The sequence below is a fragment of the Silurus aristotelis genome (assembly GCF_946808225.1).
Source record: "Silurus aristotelis genome assembly, chromosome: 4".
NCBI lineage: Eukaryota > Metazoa > Chordata > Actinopteri > Siluriformes > Siluridae > Silurus > Silurus aristotelis.
Window position 1 is genome coordinate 7,266,874 of NC_139577.1, and position 27,630 is coordinate 7,294,503.

Consider the following 27,630-nt stretch of genomic DNA (forward strand, 5'->3'; position numbering starts at 1 on the left):
CTTGCTTTTCGTTCCTTGTAATGCCATTCATTCTCGCTGTATGAGATGCCTGTGTGATGCAGCCACTGGGTTTCCCTATAATATTGATGGTTTCTATAGACATGATGGCATTAAGAGGTGGACTGATTCAAGTAGAACACCACTGCAGCCAGAGGTGTGAAATACACAAACCGCAACTGATTAAAAACATTTTTTTAATGCATTTTTTACAATTATCATTAAGTTGATAGTGATATTACACGAGGAAATGAAGAATAAATAGTGAACAGTAAAAAAAAACAACAACAATGTGACTCGATATACACGCGTGTAACCTACATCAGCGTCGCCTCTGAGTGACGTCATTTTCCGTGGCCGGTTACCTAGAAACCAAATAAAGCCGCTTGGCCCCGTTATACCGAAATGTTTTGCTTACTGAGGAAACTGTTTATGAATGTGGATTAAATGTTTCAAACGCAACCGTTTCTCAGGAGAACAAATTTGTTCTGCTTTAACATCGCAACGAAAATCTAGTTGTTGTTTTTTTCGTTTTCAGGGCGGTTTGGAGGTTAAGCTAACAGCTAGCAAGGATGTTCATTTACCTGAGTAAGAAGGTAAGGTCGAATAACAAACAAAGTACACGTGGAAGTGTTTTTTTAAATAATTTTTTATGATGAATAATGTGGAGGCCTTGTGATGTATAATTGTAGTGGTGAATATAAAGGAGTGTGGTCGTGAATGTAAAGGAGTGTAGTGATGAATGTATAGGGATGTAGTGATGAATGTATAGGGATGTAGTGGTGAATGTATAGGGATGTAGTGGTAAATGTAAAGTGATGTATTGGTGAATGTAGTGGTGAATGTAAAGGGATTTAATAGTGAATGACAGAGATGTAGTGGTGAATGTATAGGGATGTAGTGGTGAATGACACGTATGTAGTGGTGAATGACAGGTATGTAGTGGTGAATGTAAAAGGATGTAGTGGTGAATGACAGGTATGTAGTGGTGAATGTAAAGGGATGTAGTGGTGAATGACAGGTATGTAGTGGTGAATGACAGGGATGTAGTGGTGAATGACAGGTATGTAGTGGTGAATGACAGGGATGTAGTGGTGAATGACAGGTATGTAGTGGTGAATGACAGAGATGTAGTGGTGAATGTAAAGGGATGTAGTGGTGAATGTAAAAGGATGTAGTGGTGAATGACAGGTATGTAGTGGTGAATGACAGGTATGTAGTGGTGAATGTAAAGGGATGTAGTAGTGAATGTAAATGGATATATTAGTGAATGTATAGGAGTGACATGGTGATGATGTAAACGAATGTAGTGATGAATGTAAAGGAATGTAGTGGTGGTAAATAGATGAAGCGGTGAAGATGTGAAGGAGTGTATTAGTGAATGTAAATGGGTGTAGTGGTGATGATGTGAATGGGTGTATTGGTGAATGTAAAGTAAAGTAGTAGTGAATGTAAAAGTGGTGTACTGGTGAATGTAAAGGGGTGTAGTGATGATGATGTAAAGGGGTGAAATGGTGACGATGTAAAGCGGTAAAATGGTGATGTAAAGGAATGTAGTGGTAAATGTAAATGGATGTAGTGCTAATGATGTAAATGGATGAAGTGGTGAATGTAAAGGGGTGAATTGGTGTTTATGTAAAGGAGTGTAGTGGTGAATGTAAATTGATGTAGTGGTGATGATTTAAAGGGGTGTAGTGGTGAATGTAAATAGATGTAGTGGTGATGATGTAAAGGGATGTAGTGGTGAATGTAAATGTGTGTAGTGGTGATGATTTAAAGGGGTGTAGTGGTGATGATGTAAAGGGGTGTAGTGGTGATGATGTAAAGTGGTGTAGTGGTGATGATGTAAAGTGGTGTAGTGGTGATGATGTAAATGTGTGTAGTGGTGATGATGTAAAGGGGTGTAGTGGTGATGATGTAAAGGGGTGTAGTGGTGATGATGTAAAGCGGTGTAGTGGTGATGATGTAAAGGGGTGTAGTGGTGATGATGTAAAGCGGTGTAGTGGTGATGATGTAAAGGGATGTAGTGGTGATGATGTAAAGGGGTATAGTGGTGATGATGTAAAGGGGTGTAGTGGTGATGATGTAAAGGGGTGTAGTGGTGATGATGTAAAGGGGTGTAGTGGTGATGATGTAAAGGGGTGTAGTGGTGATGATGTAAAGCGGTGTAGTGGTGATGATGTAAAGGGGTGTAGTGGTGATGATGTAAAGGGATGTAGTGGTGATGATGTATAGTGGTGATGATGTAAAGGGGTGTAGTGGTGATGATGTAAAGGGATGTAGTGGTGATGATGTAAATGTGTGTAGTGGTGATGATGTAAAGGGGTGTAGTGGTGATGACGTAAAGGGATGTAGTGGTGATGATGTAAAGGGGTATAGTGGTGATGATGTAAAGGGGTGTAGTGGTGATGATGTAAATGTGTGTAGTGGTGATGATGTAAAGGGGTGTAGTGGTGATGACGTAAAGGGATGTAGTGGTGATGATGTAAAGGGGTATAGTGGTGATGATGTAAAGGGGTGTAGTGGTGATGATGTAAATGTGTGTAGTGGTGATGATGTAAAGGGGTGTAGTGGTGATGATGTAAAGGGGTATAGTGGTGATGATGTAAAGGGGTGTAGTGGTGATGATGTAAATGTGTGTAGTGGTGATGATGTAAAGGGGTGTAGTGGTAATGATGTAAAGGGGTGTAGTGGTGAGGATGTAAAGGGTTGTAGTGATGATAAATGATAATTGCTGCTGTTTTTGTCTCTCAGATTGCGATTCCCAACAACATTAAGCTGAAGTGTGTGTCCTGGAACCGAAATCAGGGCTTTATAGCTTGTGGTGGAGATGAGGGTTTGCTGAAGGTCCTCAAACTGGAGACTCAAACAGGTACACACACCTCTTTGTCTTTTTTTGTCTTTCACTCTTGTATAGGGCTGAAACGATTGCTTGAGTAACTCGAGTAATTCGAATACAAAAAAGCAAATTATTTGCCTGATGCTTCGTTTAGTCCATTTAACTACAAACAGAGCATTGTGTTTCCCCATGGACCAGTATTACTGACGCACCACGCGCAAAACCGCTTTGGGGTCTCATTTATAAATGTGTAAACTCTGAGCCCTGTGTACCACAACATGGAAACAAAGAAGCTTAGCACGCACAACCTTGGCGTGGAATGTGGCGTACGCAGGCATCCAGCCCCGTTCTGTGCCCTCTGTGTTTCCATGTTGTAGTACGCAGGGCTCAGAGTTTACGTACAGGTGCGCACTTTCTACCGTCAAATCACAAACTTTGCACGGAAAGTGGAGCTTACTGAATGTACAATCGAGTGCAAAAGTATACACACCCCCTTCGTTACTGCCCTCGAGTTTCTCTGAGTAGATTTTTCGATCCTTTCTGTATTTATCAGGACAAGAAAGTGACTGTGATTTCAAACTCATCTTTCTGTCTTTTTATTCTCTGAATAAAGAATAAAGTCACAAACCTTTGCACTGATTGTAAATTATTAAAGCAGACACTGTCCTTTGAGGAACCTCTATAAAATCTCCTTCGACGTTCCTGTTATTAATTAGCAATATTATTAGTTCAAGTTGTAACTAACATGGAACTTTCAGAAATCACTCATACCCTACTGTATTCTTCTGCATCTGATGTATTCTGATCTGTGTTCCTACACCTTTATAGACGATGCCAAGTTAAAAGGTCTTGCAGCTCCGAGTAACCTCTCCATGAACCAGACATTAGAAGGACACACCGGTACGAGTGCTATAATTAAAATCTATTTATTATGCATAAGAAAAAAATCATAATAGCTGCAAGCAGCACAAATAGCTCTCTTGAATAGAACTTTTCCAATTTTGTGATGTTAGCTGAATTTTACCTTTTTCAAAGGCATCATTAACAATCCTCTTCCAAATGAACTACTAGTGAATTTAGGTAGAGTCTGTACATTCAGCTTTGCTTTTATTTGATTTCATTCTATAAAGCCATGCCCACCAAGGGTTATGACAAACAAATATTTGTAAATGGTGGACACTGCAGCTACTTTTCTAATGAATAAAGTTTAAGAAATGAGCTTATGTGGTTAAAGTGTCACTTGAAGCAAGCACGTAACAATCTGGATATGCAAATGAGTTTTGTTTTTAAAATGATTTTGTTTTGCTTTTTTTGTGCGTCATGTACAGGCGCAGTGCAGGTAGTAACCTGGAATGAGCAGTACCAGAAACTGACCACTAGTGACCAGAACGGCCTCATTATCGTCTGGATGCTGTATAAAGGTGGAACATGGTTAATGTTATTCATCTGATTGTCAGTGGCGGACATTAACGAAGTAAATGTAATTGGTTACTGTACTTCAGTAAAGTATGGATACACGAAAAAACCAAGTGTTTCTGTTTGGAGAGACTTTTACTTTAACTTCACTACATTTGAATCTCACAGCACACCACCACTCAGGGTAGAGCACACGCTCTGTTTTAAACTTAGCAGTGGCCCAATTCAGACAAAAAGAGGTAGGGGGAACACATGCAAAAAAATTTAAGGTTTGTATGCAGCTCTATCACTCATCTCGTTATAAGGATAGTAAAGGCTAATGCATTTCATGAAATAGGCTAAAACTGTATATCACTTTGGTTATGCTGTGTTGCCTGCTACACTTTTACACAAACTTTTAGCTTGCATCACTTTTTAATTTATAGAATGTTGTTTATTATAATGTGTGTAGAAACAAAATTACAATCTAACTAGTCTAGGATAAGATAGCGCATATTAATTTGGTTACCTCTAATTGAGGTGATGTCATAAAGGTTGTCTGGGATTATACTGAACAGGTCCTGAACTGAACTCAGTAAGGGGGAATCTCCAGTGCAGTTTAAAAGGCTAATTTAAAAGACATAAATGATAAGGATGTAGATGTTGTATGTATCATATGGCTACAATTAGCCATGGGTCTTTTTCCTGAGAGTTTGATAAATTTTGCATATTGATGTGAATTTAATTGCATTAAATAAATGCATTTAGGGTGATATTTACAAATGTCCAAATCCAAATGTGTGGACTGCACTGAGAATATTTCTTACTCTTTAAGTGACTGTAGCTAAAGCAGAGAGGAGCTTTTCAAAGCTGAAACGAATCAACGGGGGTCATGGCGTGGTTCACCCAGGGCATCCTTCAAGCTAGAAACGCCATTGCCGCTTAGTATGAACATACAGTTCAGCGTCAGTTCAACATCAAGCAGAACATTTTGAGAGAGATAAATGCCCCTGACCTTATTTCCATGATTATTTAGAAGTTGTTGACAATAAGGTTTTGGGTGTGTTTAACTCATTAATATCATTTTATGAATAGATTGGTGTGCTAAGAGTAACATTAGAGTCTTTTAACATCAACTAAGTTAATTAACCAAAGAGTCTTGTGATAAAAATTATTATAGGAACAATTATAGCCATAATAAATCATAGTGCTTATACATTTAAAGGAAAATACCTTTTTACTTTTACTCAAGTGAAGTACTTTTACTGAAGTAATATTATGTAATGTGTATTATGTATCTGTCCTTTCACTCAAGTAATTGCTTTGTTTATATTAATGCACTTTTCCTTCCTGCATCATGAACACTCCTGTGTGCTGTGTCCTTTACAGGCTCCTGGTATGAGGAGATGATTAATAACAGGAATAAGTCTGTGGTGAGGAGTATGAGCTGGAATGCGGACGGTGAGAAGATCTGCATCGTGTATGAAGACGGCGCCGTTATTGTGGGATCAGTGGACGGTGAGGGTGAAACTTTTGGGAAAGAACTGACATTCCAAAAATCTTTATCAAAACAATGCTGTTTGTTGGAAAGTTTCAAGGGTGGAAGGGGTTTATTGATTTGGGGGTTTGGGATTATTCTTAGTTCCACCCACTTAACAAGCCACAGTGTAATTTAAATTTTATATTTTTATGGTAAGTTTTACATACTCCTGGTTCCATGTACACCTTTACACGGGGGAGGTGGAAGCTCAGTGGTTAAGGTTCTGGGTTACTGATCGGAAGGTTGAGGATTCAAACCCCTAAACTGCCACTCTTTTGGCCCTTGAACAAGCCCCTTGACCCTCTGCGCTTCAGTCCCCATTGCCGAAAAACAGTACAGACCAAAAGTTTGGACACACCTTCTCATTCAAAGAGTTTTCTTTATTTTCATGACTATGAAAATTGTAGAGTCACACTGAAGGCATCAAGGGCTATTTGACCAAGAAGGAGAGTGATGGGGTGCTGCGCCAGATGACCTGGCCTCCACAGTCACCGGACCTGAACACAATCGAGATGGTTTAGGGGTGAGCTGGACCGCAGAGTAAATGCAAAAGGGCCAACAAGTGCCAAGCATCTCTCGGGGAACTCCTTCAAGACTGTTGGAAGACCATTTCAGGTGACTACCTCTTGAAGCTCATCAAGAGAATGCCAAGAGTGTGCAAAGCAGTAATCAAGGCAAAAGGTGGCTACTTTGAAGAACCTAGAATATAAAATTTTTTAGTTGTTTCACACTTTTTTGTTATGTATATAATTCCATATATAATTCCACATGTGTTAATTCATAGTTTTGATGCCTTCAGTGTGAATCTACAATTTTCATGTATGTGAAAAAATTATTTCCCAAAAAGTTGGGACATTATCTAAAATGTAAATAAAAACAAAATGCAATTTGCAAATCTCTCAAATCAATATATTATTAACAAAAAATATAAAATGTTTAAAATCATTATAAGGAATTAGATGGCTGCAAAACATAAAAAAAAATTTAAGACAGGGCCATGTTTACCACTATGTAGCATCATGTCTTCTATCCGTATACATCTGGGAACTGAGGAGACCAGTTGCTGAAGTTTTTGGAGAGGAATGTTGTCCCATATGTGTCTGATACGGGATTCTAGCTGCTAAACAGTTCTGAGTGTTCTTTGTTGTATTTTTTATTACTAGACTGCAGGCAGGCCAGTTTATCACCCAGACTCTTCTACTACGAAGTCATGCTATTGTAATAGATGCAGTGCGTAGTTAGCATTGTCTTGCTCAAATATGCCAGGCCTTCCTTAAAAAAGAAATTTGTTGGATGGATTTTGCATTTGTTGCTCTAAAACCTGTATATTCTGTTTAGCATTGATAGAACATTTCCAGATTTGCAAGCTGTCTATTCCACAGGCACTAATGCACTTCCATACCATCAGAGATGCGGCTTTTTGAACCGAGCGCAGATAATGAGCCAGATGGCCCCCTTCTCACGTAGTGTCCATGGTTTCCCCACGCATGCTGGAGATTTAATCTGAATTTGTGGATGACATGGCAAACTGTAATCACAGCTAATGATTTCTGAAAGTATTAGTGAGGCCATGCAGTGATTTCCATTACAGAATCATGACTGTTTTAAATGCAGTGCTGCCCCCTTTTGTTGCCCCATACCATAATATTCTATGTTCTATTGTGAAGAAAATGTGGGTTTGTAAGGTTTGCAAATCATTGTCAGTGTCCCAACTTTTTTGGAATTGGGGTTGCATGTTCTCCTTGATGTTCTCTGCAGGAAACAGGATCTGGGGCAAGGAGCTGAAGGGGATCCAGCTGGCCCACGTGGCTTGGTCTCCCGATAGCAAGATCCTGCTGTTTGGAATGGCCAATGGAGAGATCCATATTTACGACAACCAGGGCAACTTCATTGTCAGTACACACCATGCTACTCACAATCTGTAGCTAAATATTTTATACCCTGTTTTATGGTTCTTATACAACAGCAGTTTGGATGGTCTGCCTTGTGTTTAGATGAAGATGACACTGCATTGCCTGATAAACGTGACCGGTGCTGTTAGCATCGCAGGTATCCATTGGTACGCTGGAACCGAGGGTTATGTTGAGCATGACTGCCCCTGCCTCGCCATCTGCTACGAGAATGGACGCTGCCAGGTCATGCGCTACGAGAACGATGACAGTGAGTTCCCTTATCGCTCCATGCATGGTTCCTTTGATACCTTTTAGACAAGCAGATACATATTTGAGGCTTCCACCACCGTGTTTCGCTGGGATCTGAAGGAATGCTGCTTGCTTCTCATTGTGTGTGTGCTGGTATAGATCCAGTGATCATTGACACCCTAATGAACGTGGCCAGTATCCAGTGGAACCACAGCGGCAACGTTCTCGCAATAGCCGGATCACTAAGGAACCCTGGAGGAGATAAAGATGTCAATGTCTTGAATTTCTACACACCGTTCGGAGAGGTAAAGATAATTAAAAAAAAAAATAACAATAATAGTTGTAGCTGAATTGTTTCTTATTGTTCTCTGACACTTATTTCTGCTTTCTGTGATTGTTGTTCTCGTTACATTCCTCTGGTTCATGGTGCAGCACCTGCGCACTCTGAAGGTTCCCGGGAAACAGGTGACAGCCATATCATGGGAAGGTGGAGGACTGCGGATCGGCCTGGCCGTAGATTCCTACATTTACTTTGCCAACATAAGACCTGATTACAAGGTAAAACTGCCACTTCGGCATTTACACTTCTCTTTCGTCAGTGATGGAAATGAAGATCGAAAGAAAGATCGAAAGAAAGAAAGAAAGAAAGAAAGAAAGAAAGAAAGAAAGAAAGAAAGAAAGTAAGAAAGTAAGAAAGAGAAAGAAAACAATGAAGAAAGAAAGAAAGAAAGAAAGAAAGAAAGAAAGAAAGAAAGAAAGAAAGAAAGAAAGAAAGAAAGAAAGAAAGAAAGAAAGATAGAAAGAAAGAAAATAGAAGGAAAAAGAAAATAGAAGGAAAATGAAAATAAAAGGAAAATGAAAAATAATGGAGTAAAGAAAGGACAAAATAAAAGGATTAATAAAATTAATGGAACAAAAAAATATTTTTTTTAAAGAAAGAAAAATAAATGAATTAAACTTTTAAACAAAATAAAATGGAAAGAAAGAAAAAAGAAAGGAAGGAAGAAAGCAAAGAAAGAAAGAAATAAAAGTATTGAGAGAAAGAAGATCAGAAGAAAGAAAGAAAGAAAGCAAACAAAAAAGAAAATGATTTGAAGAAAAGAAAATTAAAGGAGGGAAGAAAAATACAAGGATTAATAGAAAGAAAGAAAGAAAGAAAGAAAGAAAGAAAGAAAGAAAGAAAGAAAGAAAGAAAGAAAGAAAGAAAGAATAAAACTTTTAAACAGAAAAAATGTAAAGAATTGAGAAAAGGAAAGAAGGAAGGAAGGACAGAAGGAAAAAAAACAAGGAAGCATTATGTGAATGACTGAATGAAAAGTAGGGGTGGGAATCAAAAAGGAAAAAGGAAAAATTTTTATTTAGGAAAAAAAAATCTACTTAATTTGAAAGAAAGACTAAAAAACTGGAAGAAAGGGAGTCAAAAACAAACAAACAAAAGAGGAAATAACATTGTTTAAAAGAAAGACAGTGTATCTCTCTCTCTGCCCCTCTGTCTCTCTAATTGTCTCTCATTGTCTTTATCTCTCTCTCCCTCTCTCTCTGTGTGTGTGTGTGTGTGTGTGTGTGTGTGTGTGTGTGTGTGTGTGTGTGTGTGTGTGTGTGTGTGTGTGTGTGTATACAGTGGGGTTACTGCTTGAACACGGTGGTGTATGCATACACTCGGCCGGATAGGATGGAGTACAGCGTTGTGTTCTGGGACACAAAGAACAACGAGAAGTTTGTGAAGTACGTGAAGAGTCTGATGTCGGTCACTACCTGTGGAGATTTCTGCATTCTGGCCACTAAAGCAGATGATTCTCATCCACAGGTATACACACACACACACACACACACACACACACACACACACACACACACACACACACACACACACACACACACACCTTGATACTCAGCATCGGTTCCTCACTTAACATTATTATACAACTATATCTGTATTTATTATCTTTATTTTCTCCACCTGAACTGACCAACAGGAGGACATAGACCCAGACACGGCAACAGCAACGGTAACAAGACAAACAGCATTTCCTATTTTTACTCCACTGGTACCACAATGCTATTTTAGCTAAAAACTCCAAAGTTGGAGGCACACCGTTGTACAGGACCCAAACCTGTTCCAGCGTGACAATGCCCCTGTGTATAAAGCCAGCTCTATAAAGATATGTTTCCATGGCTAGGAGTGGAAGATCTTGCTATAGAGCTCCAACCCTACTGAACACCTCTGGGTTTAATCTGAATGCTGACCGAACCCCAGGGCTCCTCACGTCCCTGAATCTGTAGCTGATTGAGCACAAATCTCTGTAAGCACACTGCAAAATCTAGTGGAACATCTTCCTAAACAAATTGGATCTTGCAAAACATTGTTATCAATACAAAGTCCAGGAAAAAAATCTTAATTACAAAACAAAACTCCCAAATGTAAAATTTCTTCTTGAATGCCATTAAATCCATTATTTTAATTAAAATTTATATTATAGCACAAAAGACCGATTAGAAACTGTCTACCAAAACATGGAGTGAAGAGGGTTAGGAGTAAAGGCTCAACACGATGCTCCCACCATCATGTTTCACTCAGTTCAAATGAGTATTTAGGAATAATTTAGCATTTTTACAGCAGCAAGGTTGAATTATACTCATAATTATGGTTTCAATTTAAATATGCGAATTTTTATTAACTTTATGCATATATTTTATATATAAAATTTTATATTTTTTTGAAAGCATAACAGTCAGATTTAACCTGCTGCTTCAATTCCTGTTTTTATTCCTGCAGTACGTTCTGGTGTTGTGTAACTCCATTGGGACTCCTCTGGACTCCAAATACATCGAAATTGGTGAGCAAGATTGTCTGTAGAATGATGATTTCAGGTGAAGCCTCTGAAATAAGCAGGACCTGTCTATTTTACTTTATTTTATTACGCTTTTTTTTCATATTTTATCTGATATGAGACGTGATCGTCCCTCCAAACCTCCATGTATTACACATGTGTCGAGCGTTACTACACACATGCTCTGTTTGCATTTGCAGACCCTCTGTTCGTAACCATGACGAAGACTCACGTCATCGCCGCATCCAAGGAGGCTTTCTACGTCTGGCAATACCGCGTGGCCAAGAAGCTCACGGCTTTGGAGATCAACCAGGTCGCCAAGACCAGGAAGGAGGGCCGTGAAAGGTCAGAGAACGTGCCGTGTATTGTGTTTAGTCTGGCTGAGGTGTGTGAAGGAATGTGAGGAACTCCATGACGTGGGAATCAAGGATATGGCTATCTGAGAGTTGGCTCGGGCATCACGTTCTGTTTGTTTTCTCTGCTCCTCTCTGTCCTTTGTGTCTGTGCGTCTGCCCGTCTGTCTGTCAGCACACTGACGTTGTGTGTTCACTCACCGCAGGTGTATGCAAAGGGCTCAGTTCATAGTGCCGTGCAAGGATTCCACACACAAACACACACACACACTGTTCTTTGTGTGTGTTGTGTTTGCTCTTGTAGCCTTACTCAGCAGTAGGAAAGTTACAGCGGGACATGTTTGCTGTCTGAAGCTTTCTGCTTTAAAATTGCTGATGTGTAATGTCACAACAGCGGACATTATAAGCAGCAGACAGCTGCATCATCATTATCCTTAATGTGATTATGACAACTTTTTGAGCGATGAAGTGAATAACACTGTTTATCTCTTCATCATGCCACCTTTTAGTGGGTGGGATATATTTTCTCAGCAAGTAAATATTTTGTCCTCAAAGTCAATGTGTTGGAAGCAGGAAAAAGCATAAGGATTTGAGGGAGTATGACAAATTGTTATGTCTAGATGACTGGGTCAGAGCATCTCCAGAACTGCAGCTCTTGTGGGCTGTTTCCTGGTCTGCAGTGGTCAGTATCTATCAAAAGTGGTTCAGGTTTTTACTGCAGCCATTTTCACTTCCTGCTTATTCCTGGGGAGTTCTGTCTTCCGATTTATCTTAAGCAAGTGAAATACAGCTCATTAAGGTCGAAGCCAATCCAGAACGTTCCACTTCATTAGCTTAAAAAATATTTCAGACTGTCGTCCATCTGCAGTGTGAAACTCTTCCCTCATTATCTTTGACACATTTGAATGAGAGCAAATGCTGTAGCTTAATACACTCCAGAATTTATCCTTTTGCTTTTCTCACCAGTCCCATCATCAATGTATATTAGAGAATCAGTGTAACTGTGGGCTTCAGATCATGAGCAGTTCCTTTCCTTCTCTATTCTCTTCTATTCCTCTGCCTGGCCCTCTCAATGAGTAGCACTGCTATTATGGTTCATGCTCCTGTCACTTCATGCATGGACTACTGCAATGCTCACTAGAACTCTTACAAAGGACCAAATATCTCCTGTTCTTCAACAGCTGCACTGGCTTCCTGTTAAACAGCACATTAAATAAAATCCTGCTTTTCATTTATAAGGCATTACCTGGCTTCTTCATATTTATCTGACCTACTTCTAACTTATACTCCTTCTCGAACTCTTAGCTCAATGTCCTCATCCAACTTAGTTCTTCCTTGTATGCGTTTGGAAACTAGGATCTCGAGCTTTTAGGTACGCTGCCCCATACCCGAAAGCACATCTTTTCAAGCAGGCAATATTTTTCAATATTGTTAATTTTTTTTTTTTTATTGTATGTAAGGTGTCCTTGAGTAACATCTAAGGTGGCTATAAATGAAATGTATTATTATTATTATTATATTCCGATAATTTTGCTACTCGTTCATCTTTGTCTCATCTGTCTATAATATGATGCTTCAGATCTGTACAGATTCATAGGAAAACAGATTCATGGCATCTCCCTTTTTTTCCCCCTCTCTTTTAACTAGTCAGCAGTGTTTTGCGGTTTCATTTCACACACATTTCCGAAGAGTGTAATGATGTAATAGTGCAACATTATAATATCTGTGTTAAATCCACTTTACCTCAACTCTCTTTTTTCACACATTCATATACACACACACACACACACACACACACACACACACACACACACACACACACACATACACACACTTGTGCAGGGTTTACCACATTGATGACACACCGAGTGGCACAGCTGACGGTGCGCTGGACTTCGCCAAAGCCTTTACAGTGAGTGCCGATTATACACACACACACACACACACACACACACACACACACACACACACACACACACACATATTCTGCCACTAATATGCTACTGAAAGGGACATGCTCGCATAAACACCCATGCAGTTCCATCTGCTTGTCAGAGCATTAGCACAAAAATCGCATGAATCTATTAGCAAACCACACACACACACATGCACACACACACACACACACACACACACACACACACACACACACACACACACACTCCTGGAAATGGGCAACACTCAGGCTCTGTGATTGGCTTAAGCACAGCTTATATAACTTGTATAGAAAATTTGCCACACCCACTTTACATGCAAAAAAAAAATTTGCTATCTGCTTGGTTCCCTCCAATTTTATATTCACAGTGTACGGCGTAATTAAAGAATAATACTCATAGACCAGAGTGTGTGTGTATATGTGTGTGTGAGCTTCTTAAATAATTTTTTTTCCAGGCCACCAGAGATCCGATCTGTTGCATCGCAGCATCGGACAGAACTCTCATAGTGGTACGTACAGGGTTCAGTTGCACAAAGCTAAGCTGTGATGATTATATTAAAGTCAATGTGTGTTATATAAAGTGTGCGTGTATGTGTGTGCAGGGTCGTGAATCAGGGATCTTGCAGAAATACCTTTTGCCTAACGTCAGCTTGATGCAGAAGTTTTCTCTGAGCTGCAGAGCGTATCAGCTTTCTCTCAACTGCAACTCCAGGTGTGTACGTCTTTTCACGTTATTTGCAGTTAGCGTCGTCCCCTCACAACCCTAGGATGTGAGATTAATTTAATAAGCACGATTAACACCGTGTGACCCTAGCTATTATTTAACATTTGAGTCTGGTTGTGTGGGTGACTGATATCAGGGTACACCACAGTGAAATGATCTACTGTGGTCTACCCTGATATCAGTCACCCACACAACCAGACTCAAATGTTAAATCATTAATACAGGATAGAAATGAATTGACTGCACTGTTAGGAAGTAGAAACTTCCGAAGAGTTTTATATAATTCTTCTTATGCAAATATGCATTGATATACAGCGGGCAAAAGAAGTAACACGTCACCATTTTTCTCACTAAATATATATCTAAAGGTCTATTGATATATAATCTTTACCAGATGTTGTTTACAACCCATGCCATCCACAAAGAAATCAAACCATACATGTACATAAATGAAGTTATGTGTAATAATGTGAAATGACACAGGGAAAAAGTATTGAACACACAAAGAAAGATGGGTAAATAAAGGCACCATCTGAAATCAATCAGGAATTAGAAAGCGATCCTGCCGCTTGTTAATGCACATTAATATCAGCTGGTTCAATCCCAACTGATGACCCATATAAAGATGTCACAGAAGCAAAGAGCTCTGTTAAGACCTTCACAACCGTCTTCCTATTCTTCTTTCAGCTTCTCCCATTAGGGGTCGCCACAGCGGATCATCCTTCTCCATACCCCCGTGTCCTGTACATCTCCTCTTTCACCCTAACTTCCTGCATGTCTTCCCTCACCACACCCATAAACCTCCTTTTTGCCCGTCCTCTTTTCCTCCCTCCTGGTGGCTCCATCCTCAGCAGTTATTGCTGCAAAACATACGGATTACATTAGTTACAGAATAATTTCCGATGCACCGATGCGAATTAGTGAATCTTACCATCCCTAATATATAAATATATTTCGTTTCTATCTTCCATCAGCCGCTTGGCTATCATCGACATGACCGGAGTGTTGACGTTCTTAGACATCGATCCACGCGGCTCGTCTGGGAAAGTGGAAGAAGGCGCATCAGCCGGAGACCCGTCCAAATTCGAGCGCAAAGACGTGTGGGATATGAAGTGGGCCAATGACAACCCCGACCTCTTTGCCATGATGGAAAAGACCAGGATGTATGTCTTCAGAAACCTGGACCCTGAGGTCAGGAGACAGAAAGAGATTTCTTACTCTGTTATGACATTGACACATATATAGGTGATGATGAATATGTTCTTTTCTTATACTGGGACTTTCTCATATGTATTAGTATTCCTTCACAAAATCTGGCTTTTCAATAGAGGTCGACCAATTCATTGGTTTTGTCTGTTAATTGTCACCGATAGTTGCTGGAACTATCGGCAAATATCCATATTAATAGTTTATAGTTTATTCACTGACGGTTCGTTTTTACACATGTGACTGCGTGCTGCACGGACAGCACTATATTTTATTTATTCAAATTTATTAATTATATATTTCTAAATATTAATTATATTTATTCGTTTAAAAAAACTCGTTGATTAATTGGTTTCCGGTAAGTACGATCCAACCTAGCTTTCGATATCTGTGAAACCGGTCGACCTCTAAATCTCAGGTGTCCTATCCCTGGACTGCTTGGGGCAGAACTTGCTGATCCAAGCACAAGGAGTGGGAGCAAATAGAGTCAGCAAAACATCCATAAAATAAACCTGTGTGTATATATACCGATACACTAAATTTTCTGTCATCTCCGGGATTTTTAACACACATTTGAGCTTTTCATTTTTTTTTTTTATAATCGTTCTCATTGCTTTCTATTCCAGGAGCCGATTCAAACATCTGGATTCATCTGTAACTTTGAAGATCTGGAAATCAAGTCTGTCCTGCTGGATGAAATCATGAAGGTAGGGGCGATTAGAGGTGTGAGAAGAGATCAGTGGAACAGTATGGAGTGATACTGTAATCAGAAACAATGATCATACTGTTAGATTATTACAAGTGTTTAGTGATTGTTGATTATTGCTGAATTTTATTTCCTTGTTTACTGATTGTGTGTGTGTGTGTGTTTGTGTGTGTGTGTGTATGACCCCTAGAATCCTGAACGTCCGAACAAGGATTATCTGATCAACTTTGAGATCCGTTCTCTGAGAGACAGCAGAGCACTGATTGAGAAAGTAGGAATAGAGGACGCTTCCCAGTTTATAGAGGACAATCCTCACCCCAGACTCTGGTAGGGTCCATCTCTTACATGCAGGCACGCACGCACGCACGCACACACACACACACACACACACACACACACACACACACACACACACGCACACACACACACACACACACAGTCCAGAAACATAGACATTTATTTCAGCATTTACTTAAATCTTAGAAAAGGAGGTGTGGCCTCTTTGTATCAGTCTCAGCAAAGAAGGTATGACTTCTGTAATTGTCACTAATGTTAAATGGGGTGTGTTTTTTTTTTTTACCTGTCATTCAAGTTACAGCGGATGTAGCTTCTGTACCTGTCGCTTTTAGTGAAAGATGTTTGCATCGATAATTGAAATAAAGGCGGTTTATTTATAAACCATTATAAATGGCCTACATGTTAAACTTAATGAATGTGGTGTGGTACCTGTGCCTGTGTTTAAAGGAGGCGTGACCTCTGTAGCTGTCACTCACTAAAAAGTGACTTGTGTGGCTTACGTACCTGCCAGTCAAATAAATGGGGTGTGGCCTCTGTACCTGTTAACCTTATTAAAGGAGGTTTTACCTCTGTAACTGTCACTCAGAGAAGGAGGAGGGACCTCTGTACCTGTCACTCTCAGGCAGTGGGACTTCATTCACATTCAAGGAGGTGTGGCTTCCCTACCTATCACTCTCAGTGAAGGAGGTGTGGCCTGTGTACCTGTCAGTCACCTTGTATGTGATGTACCTCTTTGGTACACCACCAAGCTCTTGTGTAATTGATCAAAACGTGTGTGTTATGTAAAAGTTGGGAATGACTTTCGTGTTACCTGATGTATGAAGGAAGAGTTGAAATAAATGCGTGTCATGAATTCAACCCTCTCTTTTCACTTATATAATAATAATGATAATAATAATAATAATAATAATAGTAATCTTTATTTTATGCAGCACCTTTAACAGTTAGAGCTCAAAGCGCATTACAAAGATAAATAAAATAAAAAAAATCAAAACAAGATAAACATCATACATACATACATACATAAATCCCTTAAAAGCTATCCTAATTAAATATATTTAATAAGAGAGATATTCCGATTATTCCATCATTTATGAGCACAAGAAGAGAAAAACCCAGTCATCCAGAGGCAGAGCCGGTTCTAGACATTTGGATGCCCTAGGCAAAATATATTTTGGAGGCCCCCCAGCCTCCTTTCCTTAACCTTTTAGAATAAATAAAAAGAACTTGAAACAAATAATGATTTATACAAAACCTGTTATCCGTTCTTTTATATGTTTACTTAAATGTGCAAATTAACCTGATTGTGATTGAAGTTTTTTACTTTGACTTTTTCTTTAGTATTTTAAAAGTCAGCTCCTGATGCAAAATCACAGTACAGTCGATCAGCGTCAAACATATGCAAATTTAGTCTTAACTTAGAATAAACCGGCTGCAAATAATCATCCATCTTTAAAAGGCTCTGACGAGAATCTGCAGAATTCAGCTCTGTTTATCTTAAAAGTACATCATAATCACGTCTGGGAGTGTAACTGGTTTTCTTGTGACAGAAAATGCAGAGCTATACCATGTAGTTCCTTATAAGAAATTTCAAATCAATCAGGACCCTGACAGGAAGCCAGTGCAGTGACTTCGAAACTTGAGAAATGTGTTCAGCTGTCCTGGTCTTTGTCAGAATTCGTGCAGCAGAATTTTTAACTAGAAACCATCGCCAACAAAGCATTACAATAAGCAATCTGAAGGAAAAAAAAAAACAACAACAACAGTGTTGAGGGAGGGATAACATTGGGCACAATCTTGCAATATTTCAGATATGAAAAAATCTGTTTAACTGTGTTCTGAACTTGAGAGTTAAATGTAAACTTGTATCAAACATCACCCTCAAATTATACAATTCTGATACAAACTCTAAAACAGAGCCAATCACGTTTAAGGTTGGCACGACAGCATTTTCAATTTGATAGGGCGAGCCAATAAGCGTTACCTTATTACAGTTTAGGGGAAATTTAAAAAATCTCCATGTTTTTATTTCTGAGATACAGTGTTCAAGAAAACCAATGGCTGCATTTTTTTTTACCAGGTGTTGAATGAATGTAAATCTGAGTATCATCTGCATAAAAGTGAAACTTAAGACCAAGAGATCCTAAATGAATAAACACACTTTAAGAATAGTGGTGCCCTCAAATAGTGGAAGATTCAATGCTTTGATAGAAAGAACCTGATTCGACTACTAATCTCACAGTTGAATCTCCGCAGACGTGTTATGAAACTTGGGTTTGTGCTATTTTGGTTATGTGGGGGGGCTTAAAGTCTAATTTCACATAGAACTAAGTTTTTTACTCCCAATAAGTTAATATACAGCCTATTATAATAACACTGTAAATAACCATGTGAAAAGAAAGAAGCTTTTAATAAATATTTTTAATGTGTTTGCATAAATCCAACTCGCCTGTCACAGATTGAAGTGTCACTTGCCACGATCCGTGAGCGGCACAGGAGCATCTTGGAGGCAGGGATTTAAATATTGTCTGGAAGATTCTGTAAAAGTATATTCCAGTTTAATTTAATTCTGCACATTCATTTTCTATTGTTTTTCGATGCATCAATGTTGCGCTGTAATTAAAGAGCGCTCGCACAGGTGATTTAGACGATATATTTTAATTCGCAGACACGTGAAATGCAAATCCTGTGTGCAGTGCGGCCTTTCTGCACTTATTTATGTTATTTTTTGGGGGGTTTATTGATCTCGAATGTTTTTATACATTTTCTTCTATATCTTTGAGTGATGTTTTGTACATCGTGGCTTTAAAATGTTTTGAGGAATCAGTTTAAGAATACCTGCACACACACACACACACACACACACACACACACACACACACACACACACACACACACACACACACACACACACACGATTCAACTATCAGTCAACTATAAGCAAGACTTGACACCACTACTAAAAATTCATGGACTCAAAATCAAAACATTTGATTTTGATTTCCTATTGAAATATGAAAAATTAACAATAAGTTTACAAGAAGTAGATAATTGTTTCCAAATCCAGTGTCACTGGAGTTTTTTTGGCTAAATATAATTATATTATTTAGATCTTTTTATATATTTTTATATCATTAAAATGTGTTTTTGTGTGGCACAGGATAGTTCCCGCCAGTGACTAGTGTTTGTGTGTATGTGTGTTTATGTATGTGTGTATGTGCCCAGGTGTGTGTTGCGTGGCTGCTGTACTGTAAACGATGCCGTGTGCGTACTCCCTTCTCAGTGACGTGATTTTCAGACGTGTTTTTCTCCGTTGTGATGCAAAGAGCGCTGAGAAAGTGAGCTCTAAGTTTACACTGTCGTCTCTGAATGAGAACGCGCCACGCTCAACGAGAAGGAAACTCCGTCTCGCACACAAACACACACACACGCACACCCACAGCACGTGTGTATTTCGGGGAAAGAGTATTGTGACGGAACTGAAGAAGGAACAACCCGTGTCCTTGCGTGCGTGCGATTTATTTTCACTCCACTCCATTGGCGAAGTTACACTGTGGATGAAGAACATTTTCATGATGTTTTTTTCATGAATCCTGACACTGAAATGTGTGGCGCCTGGAGCTGAGCGATGATTTGTGTGCCGTGTCGGCAGCGCGTGTGTGTGAGGTGTGTGCGCAAGCGCGTCGGCGGCGCTTGAGAATCGCCCCTCGCTCCGAAGCTGTGGTGCTCCTGACACTTCTCACAGCACACAGAGGAATTTCAGAGCATTCTGGCGAATACACTCGTCCACTCAAGCTCAGGAAACACATCAGACAGTTGTGCAACTGTAACATCCCCTATCTGGTAGTAAAATGTGTGCGCACCTGTGAGTGCGATGGAAAAGATCTCATATCTGTATGAAAGGATAAAAGATCTTTTTTTAAAACGTGCGAGTGGCCGCATTCACCTCCTGTTAGCTTTAAGGTTCCCATGAGGTCAGAGGTTAGCTAACTGACATGCCCAGGAATGTATGAATGAGCATAAATGGTTGTTTGTGTGTGTGTGTGTGTGTGTGTGTGTGTGTGTGTGTGTGTGTGTGTGTGTGTGTATGCACGCACGCATGTGGCATCTGAAACATTGTCTTCCGTATGCACACAAAATGTGATGTTGAGCCTTCAAACAGCATTGTGGTTAGTACCCTGAGGTCAGAGGGTCATCGTGAGATTTTGAGTGCAAACATGAGTGTTGTGAAGATCTCCATTCTGACTGCTCACCAGGTGCTGATTTTCTCTATAACCCATAAAAGTACATCCTAGATGTCTGAAATTTAAACTACTGATATTACTGATACTGTTACAAATATCTGTCGGTCTGTCTGTCTGTCTGTCTGTCTGTCTGTCTGTCTGTCTGTCTGTCTGTCTGTCTGTCTGTCTGTCATTGTATATACATGGGTGGGTGCGGAAGTAAGATCAGGTTGTTTCCGGCAAAAAAACTCAGTTATGAGCAGAGCTCGGTGACAGAGTGCGCACGTGGTCAGAATAGCACCCGGTGTACACAGGACGATGTCTTTTGGCACAGTGACTTATGAAGGTCGGTGCTCCTTGTGACTGTGCATGCAGCCTTATACTGCCATCTGTTGGGGCGTTAAAAAATCTAGTCTCGAAGAGGTGCACTGATTTAAGTAGAACATCACTGGGGTGAAAAGCACCGCTCCTCTGTGAATGACTGTTCATAGCTGCTATGAAGCGAGTGATGGGTATCCTCCCATTAAATATAGATGTAAATGGTACATTTAGAAATAATAAGAAAATTGTCAGCTTCTGGTTGACATTAAGATCATCACCCCACACCATCACTATTGATATGTTTGATTCCTCAGATACAGTCAATAAGGCAAGAGTTTTCCATGCTTCTTTTTTTTTGTGTGGATGTGTAGGCGTCTTCTAGCGGAGGCGGCGCTGCAGAAGCTGGAGCTGAAGATGGCCGAGCAGGCGTTCGTGCGCTGTAAGGACTATCAGGGCATCGAGCTGGTGAAGAGAGTAGACAAGCTGCAGAGCGAGGACATGAAGCAGGCCGAGGTGGCCGCGTACTTCGGACGCTTCGAGGAGGCTGAGAAGATGTACCTGGACATGGATCGCAGGTGTGCACACACACACAGGCTTGCACATAATATCACATCGGTTTGAGGCTTTGAGTTTGGGTTTCTGAAACATTCCCCCTCTCAGGGATCTGGCCATCAGTCTGAGGATAAAGCTGGGTGACTGGTTCCGGGTTCTGCAGCTGTTACGGAGCGGCTCAGGAGACAGCGACGACGCTCTGCAGGAACAGGCTTACAACGCCATCGGGGATTATTTCGCGGACAGACAGAAATGGTACTGAAAGTCAGGGTCTTTTTTGTTGCTTGTCCCTATGAAGGTGGTGCTAATATAGAAACGATAATACAGGTAGTCCCAGAGAATTTTTCGATGAGAGTAAAAATTGTAAAAATATAAAAACGTTCATATATGTTGGGATGCTGCCAGGATGTTCGTATCTCCCGCCTTGCGAGATGCCTTACTCTCGCCACCGGTCGACAGAGTTTAGTTGTCTCAGTTTTAGAGCCTGTTTCTTTGTTTTTGGTGTTTCTAAGCCCAACTTTAACATTTTGTCTCTTTTCTATTTTATTGCGTCACCAGACACTCCTCGGTCCTCGACTCGTATACTGAACTCGTCCTCTGCCACATACATATATACTGTGAGGTTTATATATTAGGGTAGTGTTAATTGCTCTGTTTTACTAAATTACAAGCTATAGTACACTACCCCATACTGATCATCATTCTTTAAGACTCCTGGGTAGGCTAGGCCATGATGGGGTCCCCGGAACACATCTCCATCGTAAGTCAGGGACTACCTATAGCTCTTTAATGTAAACTAGAAAATTGTGACCAATCAGAATCCAGAATTCAATCCAAACTATTTTTTGGTAACTGATGAACCTATACTTCATTGTAATGGATTTAGCTTTTAAGAGTTTCACCACTGTTATAAATGTTAATGTGTGTGTGTGTGTGTGTGTGTGTGTGTGTGTGTGTGTGTGTGTGTGTGTGTCCTGTTCAGGCTGAATGCAGTGCAGTACTACCTCCAGGGCCGTAATCAGGAGAGACTGGCTGAGTGTTATTATATGCTGGAGGATTATGATGGCTTGGAGCGGCTCGCTTGCGCTCTGCCGGAAAACCACAAGCTGCTGCCGGTGCTGTATTCTGTTTCCACCTGTCTCTCTATTATTTCTCTAAAACTAGTATCGTACTGCTTTAGTAACTTCATACAGCTTCCATAATTGTAGAACGCTTTCTGTTGCTCTCCACGTGGTCACGTGCCACGTTGATCCAACACATGAGGAGGAGACGACCGACAACCACAAAAGTGCAACTTGAATAAAAATTTTATTTCTTTGTAAACATGTCGTTCTCTGGAAACGTCGAAACGGCGTTTGTGTCAAAAAAGTGCTATAAATATATATAATAATAACTAAAAAATTTTTTCCATTTAACTCTTTATCAAATACACAGATATATTTTGCATTACGATACAAATTGAAAAGGTTTTAAATTGAACTTACATTCTAAAGTTGAGCTCCTTTTACCGATTGTTATATAATAATGTTAATACGCACACAAATACTGGGTACTGGTTAAGGAGGGTAATACTTTTGCACAGTTAACTACTGTTAACTACTGTGTGTGTGTGTGTGTGTGTGTGTGTGTGTGTGTGTGTGTGTTACAGGACATCGGGCAGATGTTTGTTACTGTAGGAATGTGTGAGCAGGCAGTCAGCGCCTACCTCAGGTGTACCCGGCCCAAAGCTGCAGTTGATGCCTGTGTACATCTGAACCAGGTAACCCCCCCCCTCCCCAACAAACACACACACACACACACACACACACTGTACATGCTACAATGTACAATTCTATAATGGCAGACATTGTGAGATGACTCCAGCAACTTCACCGGAACGCTACTCGGAAATGCTTTCTTTTTTCACAACCCAAACACTACAATTTGAGCGCTACATTTTCATTCTTTTCTTCTTCAGCGGTCTGTTCCTTCCTGCTCCTCCCAGCTTTAGCCCAAATTAACACTGCATCGTAATGACCCTCGTTTAACCAAGCGCTGATTATAGTGCGGTCAGAGGAGGTTTGTTAGCTTGGCTCTGACAAGAGCACAGCTGCAAATGCCACACTAATACGTTAGCGTTTTTATAGTAACAGATCAGTCACAGGGACTTGCACAGCGGACACTCAATTAGACATTCATTTATGGTTTGTTTGTGGAAAAAAAGGAGTCTCCAGTGTCAAAGGTAAAGCTGTAACTATGAACGGTAACTCCATTAAAACAACATGCGGCAGATTCCAAAATATACTCATCTGAACGTGTTTTTCTGTGTGCGTGTGTGTGTTTCAGTGGAACAAAGCTGTAGAACTGGCTAAAGACCACAACATGAAGGAGATCGGACCTCTGCTGTCCAAGTACGCCTCTCACCTCCTGGACAAGAAGAAGACTCTGGAGGCAGTGGAGCTTTACAGGAAGGCTCACCACTTTCTAGATGCAGCCAAGCTCATGTTCAAGGTGAGAAAGAGAGACAGAGGCAGAAAGAGAGAGAGAAAAAGAGAGAGAGGCTAAATTGAATTTGATTGAATTTAGCTTTTTTTTGTAGCACTTTTAACAATGTAATTCGTCCCAAAGCAACTGTACAGAGATAAAGAGATTATTACGTTGGAAGGTATACGTTTAGTGCCTTTAAGTTTGTTCCTTATAATTTGATCCCTAATGAGTGAGCCGGTGGTGACTGTGGAAAGGGAAAACTCCCTGACATAGTAAGAGGAAGGAAGCTTGAGAGGAACCTTAATTAATATTAGATTCACAATAGAACATAGAAAACAAATTTAATGTTTAAACTGAAGAAATTTACCTTTTTTGAGGAAAAAATAAGGTAATTTTCAATTCGATGGCTGCTCTCAAAAACAGTTGTCAAGACAAGAGTCTGGAAAAAGTAAGTTATTAAAATTAAAACAGTTGGAGGAACATTTCGCAACTAATAAGGTTAATTGATAAAAGATGATTGGGTATAAATAGTAAATTTTAGAGAGGCAGAGTCTCTCCGAAGTAAAGATGCCCGTGATCTTTGGGCCCTCAGGCAGCACTGCATTTAAAACAGGCATGATTCTGTAATGGAAATCACTGCATGGGATCATTAACACTTCCAGAAATCATTGTCTGTGAACACAGTTTGCCATGTCATCCATTCATTAAATCTCTATCATGCAAAGAAGTTATGTGTGAACATGTTTCAGAAATGCTGCCATCCACTCTCATTTAAAATGTATTGAGGCAGAATGAAAACTGTTCTGTGTTCAAACAAATCGTAAGTTAAATTTCTTTTTGGAAACCATGCACACTACGTCCCCCAGACTAAAGAGGAGAGGGACCGTCTGGCTTTTTATTAGCTTCAAAAAGCTGCATTTCTGATGGTATGCGAGTGCATTAGTGTCTGTTGATTGGGCAGCTTTACATTTGAAAAGGCTCCATCAATACTAAACAGTATATGAAGGTTTAAGAGCAACAAATGCATCCATCCAGAAAACATCTTTTTTGCATATTTGGACTGGCGTGCCTGCAGTCTAGACTCTTCACCATTTAAATACATGGCGCATGATAAAACAAAAAACACAACAAATGACACCCCAAACTTTTGAGCAGGTAGAAACCTGTATCAGACACGTATGGGACAACATTCCACTCCCAAAACGTCAGCAATTGGTCTCCTCAGTTCCAAGATGTATACAGAGCGAAGACGTGATGCTACACAGTGGTAAACATGGTCCTGTCCCAAATTGTTTAAGACGTGTTACAGCCATCGAATTCCTTAAAATGGTATATATTTTTAGTTAAAACAGTTGATATGTTTTTTGTTTTATTGTGAATAGAATATGGATTTCCGAGATTTGTAAATCATTGCAGTTTTTTTTTTTTTTTTTACATTGCACAGTGTCCATTCCAACTTTTTTTGGAATTGGGGTTGTATATGAGAAGAAGAGAAAGCTCATTAGTGGGTGAAAGGGAGGAGTGTGTGAGAACATGAGGAACTCAGAAACAATGACAACAACCTCAGTTCATTTTTAATCGGGATACACACAGCCTTCAAATCCACTGGGCTGTAATTATCTGATTAGAAAACCTATGTTCTGTTTTGTCGTTGTTTGTGCAAGCCCGCTCACAACGTGTTCCTGAATATTAACGTGAATTAAAACTGAAATAGAAATCTATCGTCTGTCAAATCAGACCGCAGAGGACGAGGCAAAGAAGAGGACGAGGCCGCTGAGGGTGAAGAAACTGTACGTGCTCGCCGCCCTGCTGGTGGAAAATTACCACAGTCGCGTCAAACACACTCAGCAAAGCCGAGCCAAGAGCAAGAAGTCAGAGGTAATGCTGATCTGTAAGCTTTTTCTTCTCATTAGGCTGATTCATTTCCTGTAGCTGTCAATCACAGGTTGATATTAATGCACTTGTTCTGATTATTTAATGACTCACTTGCTCTGATATTGTATAGTTTTTATAGCAACATCGCATTTAGTTGGTGATGTGAGAAAGTTTATTTAACGTCTCTGGAAGGAGTCTGCGGTGTCACAGTGGACCATAGTCACTCTTTTTTTTTTTCTTAGGTTTTTCAGGTCACGTGACATGATTTTTTTGACAGAGAGAATAAATCATAACAAAGAGCTGCTGCTGTACAGGAGAACAAGAACAATAAATGTAAAGGGATAAAACGTCTTTAAAAAAAAAAATATATAATTTTTTTTATTGTAATCAATTGTAACATTTATGTAAAATTGAAATTGTAATCATTTAAAGTAAAACACTGCCAGGCCGTGCTGTTTTAGAAAAGCAAATAAGAGTAGCTTCGACACATCACATCATTCTGGAGTTGATTATTTTACCATGAAAGCATGGCACAGGGTGATGTGACTCAGTCTTTCAGTCAGTAATTAAACCGAACACTGACATGGTGATGTCTCAGCTCTGTAGTCATTACAGATAAAGATGGTCATTTGTAATTCTATTAAAGAGTGTGCGTGTGTGTGTGTGTGTTCAGGCCACTTCCGCTCTGGTCGGGTTGTTAGAAGAAGAGGCTGCAGACAGTCACATCGTGGATAAAGCGTGGCGTGGAGCCGAGGCCTATCACTACTTCCTGCTGGCTCAGAGACAACTCTACAACGGGAACGTGGAGGCTTCCATGAACACGGGTAACACACCGTACACAACCGTCGCACAAACTTCTCACACTACTTGTGTGTGTGTTGCAGCTTTTGTGTTTGTAACATTAGCTTTATATAAACATCATTATAGCATTACACACACACACACACACACACACACACACACACACACACACACAGCTGCAATATGAGCATATGGAGGGTGCTGGTGTCATTGGAGCAAAGACCATTCAAGGGCAAAAATCATTTATACAAATGAAAAATGTATAGAAAGGTGAAAGTTATGATTATTTCATCTTCAAACCCTTTTTTGGTTCCATTTTCTAAAACGGATTTAGTCAATCATTAGAGGTCATGTAAGAGAGCGTCTTCCTCTCTTTCTTCGTGTTCTTCACCCTCCAGCCCTGCACCTGCGTGACTATGAGGACATCATCCCCGCTGTGGAGATCTACTCTCTCCTGGCCGTGTGTTCCTCGGCTCACCGCGCCTTCGCCGTATGCTCTCGCGCATTCATCAAGCTGGAGTCTCTGGAGAGCCTGAGCGCTGAGCAGAGGCAGCTGTACGAGGAGCTCGCCTTGCAGATCTTCACCAAACATCCGCCCAAAGACAACCGCAAGAGCCAGCTGGACAGCACAGACGACAGGTCTGTCTCTTTCTCTGTACAGTATAAATATATATCACATACACACACAGTTGTCAGTGATATTCTATACTCTCTCACTCTCTCTCTGTATTACAGTGCGGAGGGAAAGCTGCCCACTTGTATCGTGACGGGCCGGAGTATATCTGATTATCAGTTCTGGATGTGTGGTGTGTGTAAACACTGCGCTCACGAGCAGGAAATCACCAACTATAGCTACTGTCCCCTCTGTCACTCTGCTCTCACCTGATACACTCCTCGGTTCTTGGACTCCACACTCCACACTCTACACTCCACACTCCACACTCTACACTCCACACTCTACACTCCACACTCTATACTGTGATGAGATGAATTGATCATGGAAATGTACTGCTACTCTTTGTGCGATTCTTTGTCTCCTCACTACGCCACACTCCACACACTCATTTTGCAATTTTTTCATTTATATATTCTTTTTATTCATTATATATTCAGACATTTTATACTGATATCTTCCTACATAGCAGCTGTGAAGTGAATGTAGCTATAAGAGTCGAGAAACAAATTTTTAGATCTGCACCATCCAGAGTGCTACTGCTTCAGGACGCAGATGTCAGACACATAAAGCATATATATTTTGAAGAAAGAGACAATATTGTGTTGTCATATCTTTTATAACCTCGATCAACAATAAATTCATTTAAATGATTAATAATTAATAAGAATGGCTTAAATGTATTTTTTTAGATTCAGTGTGATGTGTTTTTAATATGAATAGCCACGTGTCAGTTTGTGTATGTTAGCAGAAC

The 27,630-nt window shown here is 40.0% G+C and overlaps 1 protein-coding gene across 1 annotated transcript; it reads left to right on the forward strand.

Moving 5' to 3' along the window:
• The first annotated feature begins 305 nt into the window (after positions 1-305).
• wdr35 (WD repeat domain 35) lies at positions 306-27,540 on the forward strand. The gene is made up of 28 exons (XM_083539776.1): positions 306-593; positions 2,752-2,869; positions 3,665-3,736; positions 4,165-4,257; positions 5,621-5,749; positions 7,530-7,663; positions 7,766-7,931; positions 8,072-8,217; positions 8,345-8,470; positions 9,534-9,719; positions 9,889-9,921; positions 10,689-10,749; positions 10,944-11,088; positions 12,939-13,008; positions 13,488-13,541; positions 13,635-13,744; positions 14,731-14,947; positions 15,589-15,669; positions 15,859-15,995; positions 20,881-21,084; positions 21,170-21,316; positions 22,044-22,176; positions 22,710-22,820; positions 23,387-23,551; positions 25,265-25,405; positions 26,076-26,226; positions 26,602-26,842; positions 26,939-27,540. The coding sequence occupies exons 1-28, from the start codon at positions 570-572 to the stop codon at positions 27,087-27,089; spliced, it is 3,546 nt and encodes a 1,181-aa protein (XP_083395902.1). The 5' UTR covers positions 306-569; the 3' UTR covers positions 27,090-27,540.
• Positions 27,541-27,630: the final 90 nt, after the last annotated feature.

Coding starts and splice junctions, on each gene's coding strand:
- wdr35 (XM_083539776.1), top strand. CDS start 570: ATGTTCATTTACCTGAGTAAGAAG. Junction 5,750..7,529: donor TATTGTGGGATCAGTGGACG/GTGAGGGTGAAA, acceptor TGTTCTCTGCAG/GAAACAGGATCTGGGGCAAG. Junction 22,177..22,709: donor AAAACCACAAGCTGCTGCCG/GTGCTGTATTCT, acceptor TGTGTGTTACAG/GACATCGGGCAGATGTTTGT.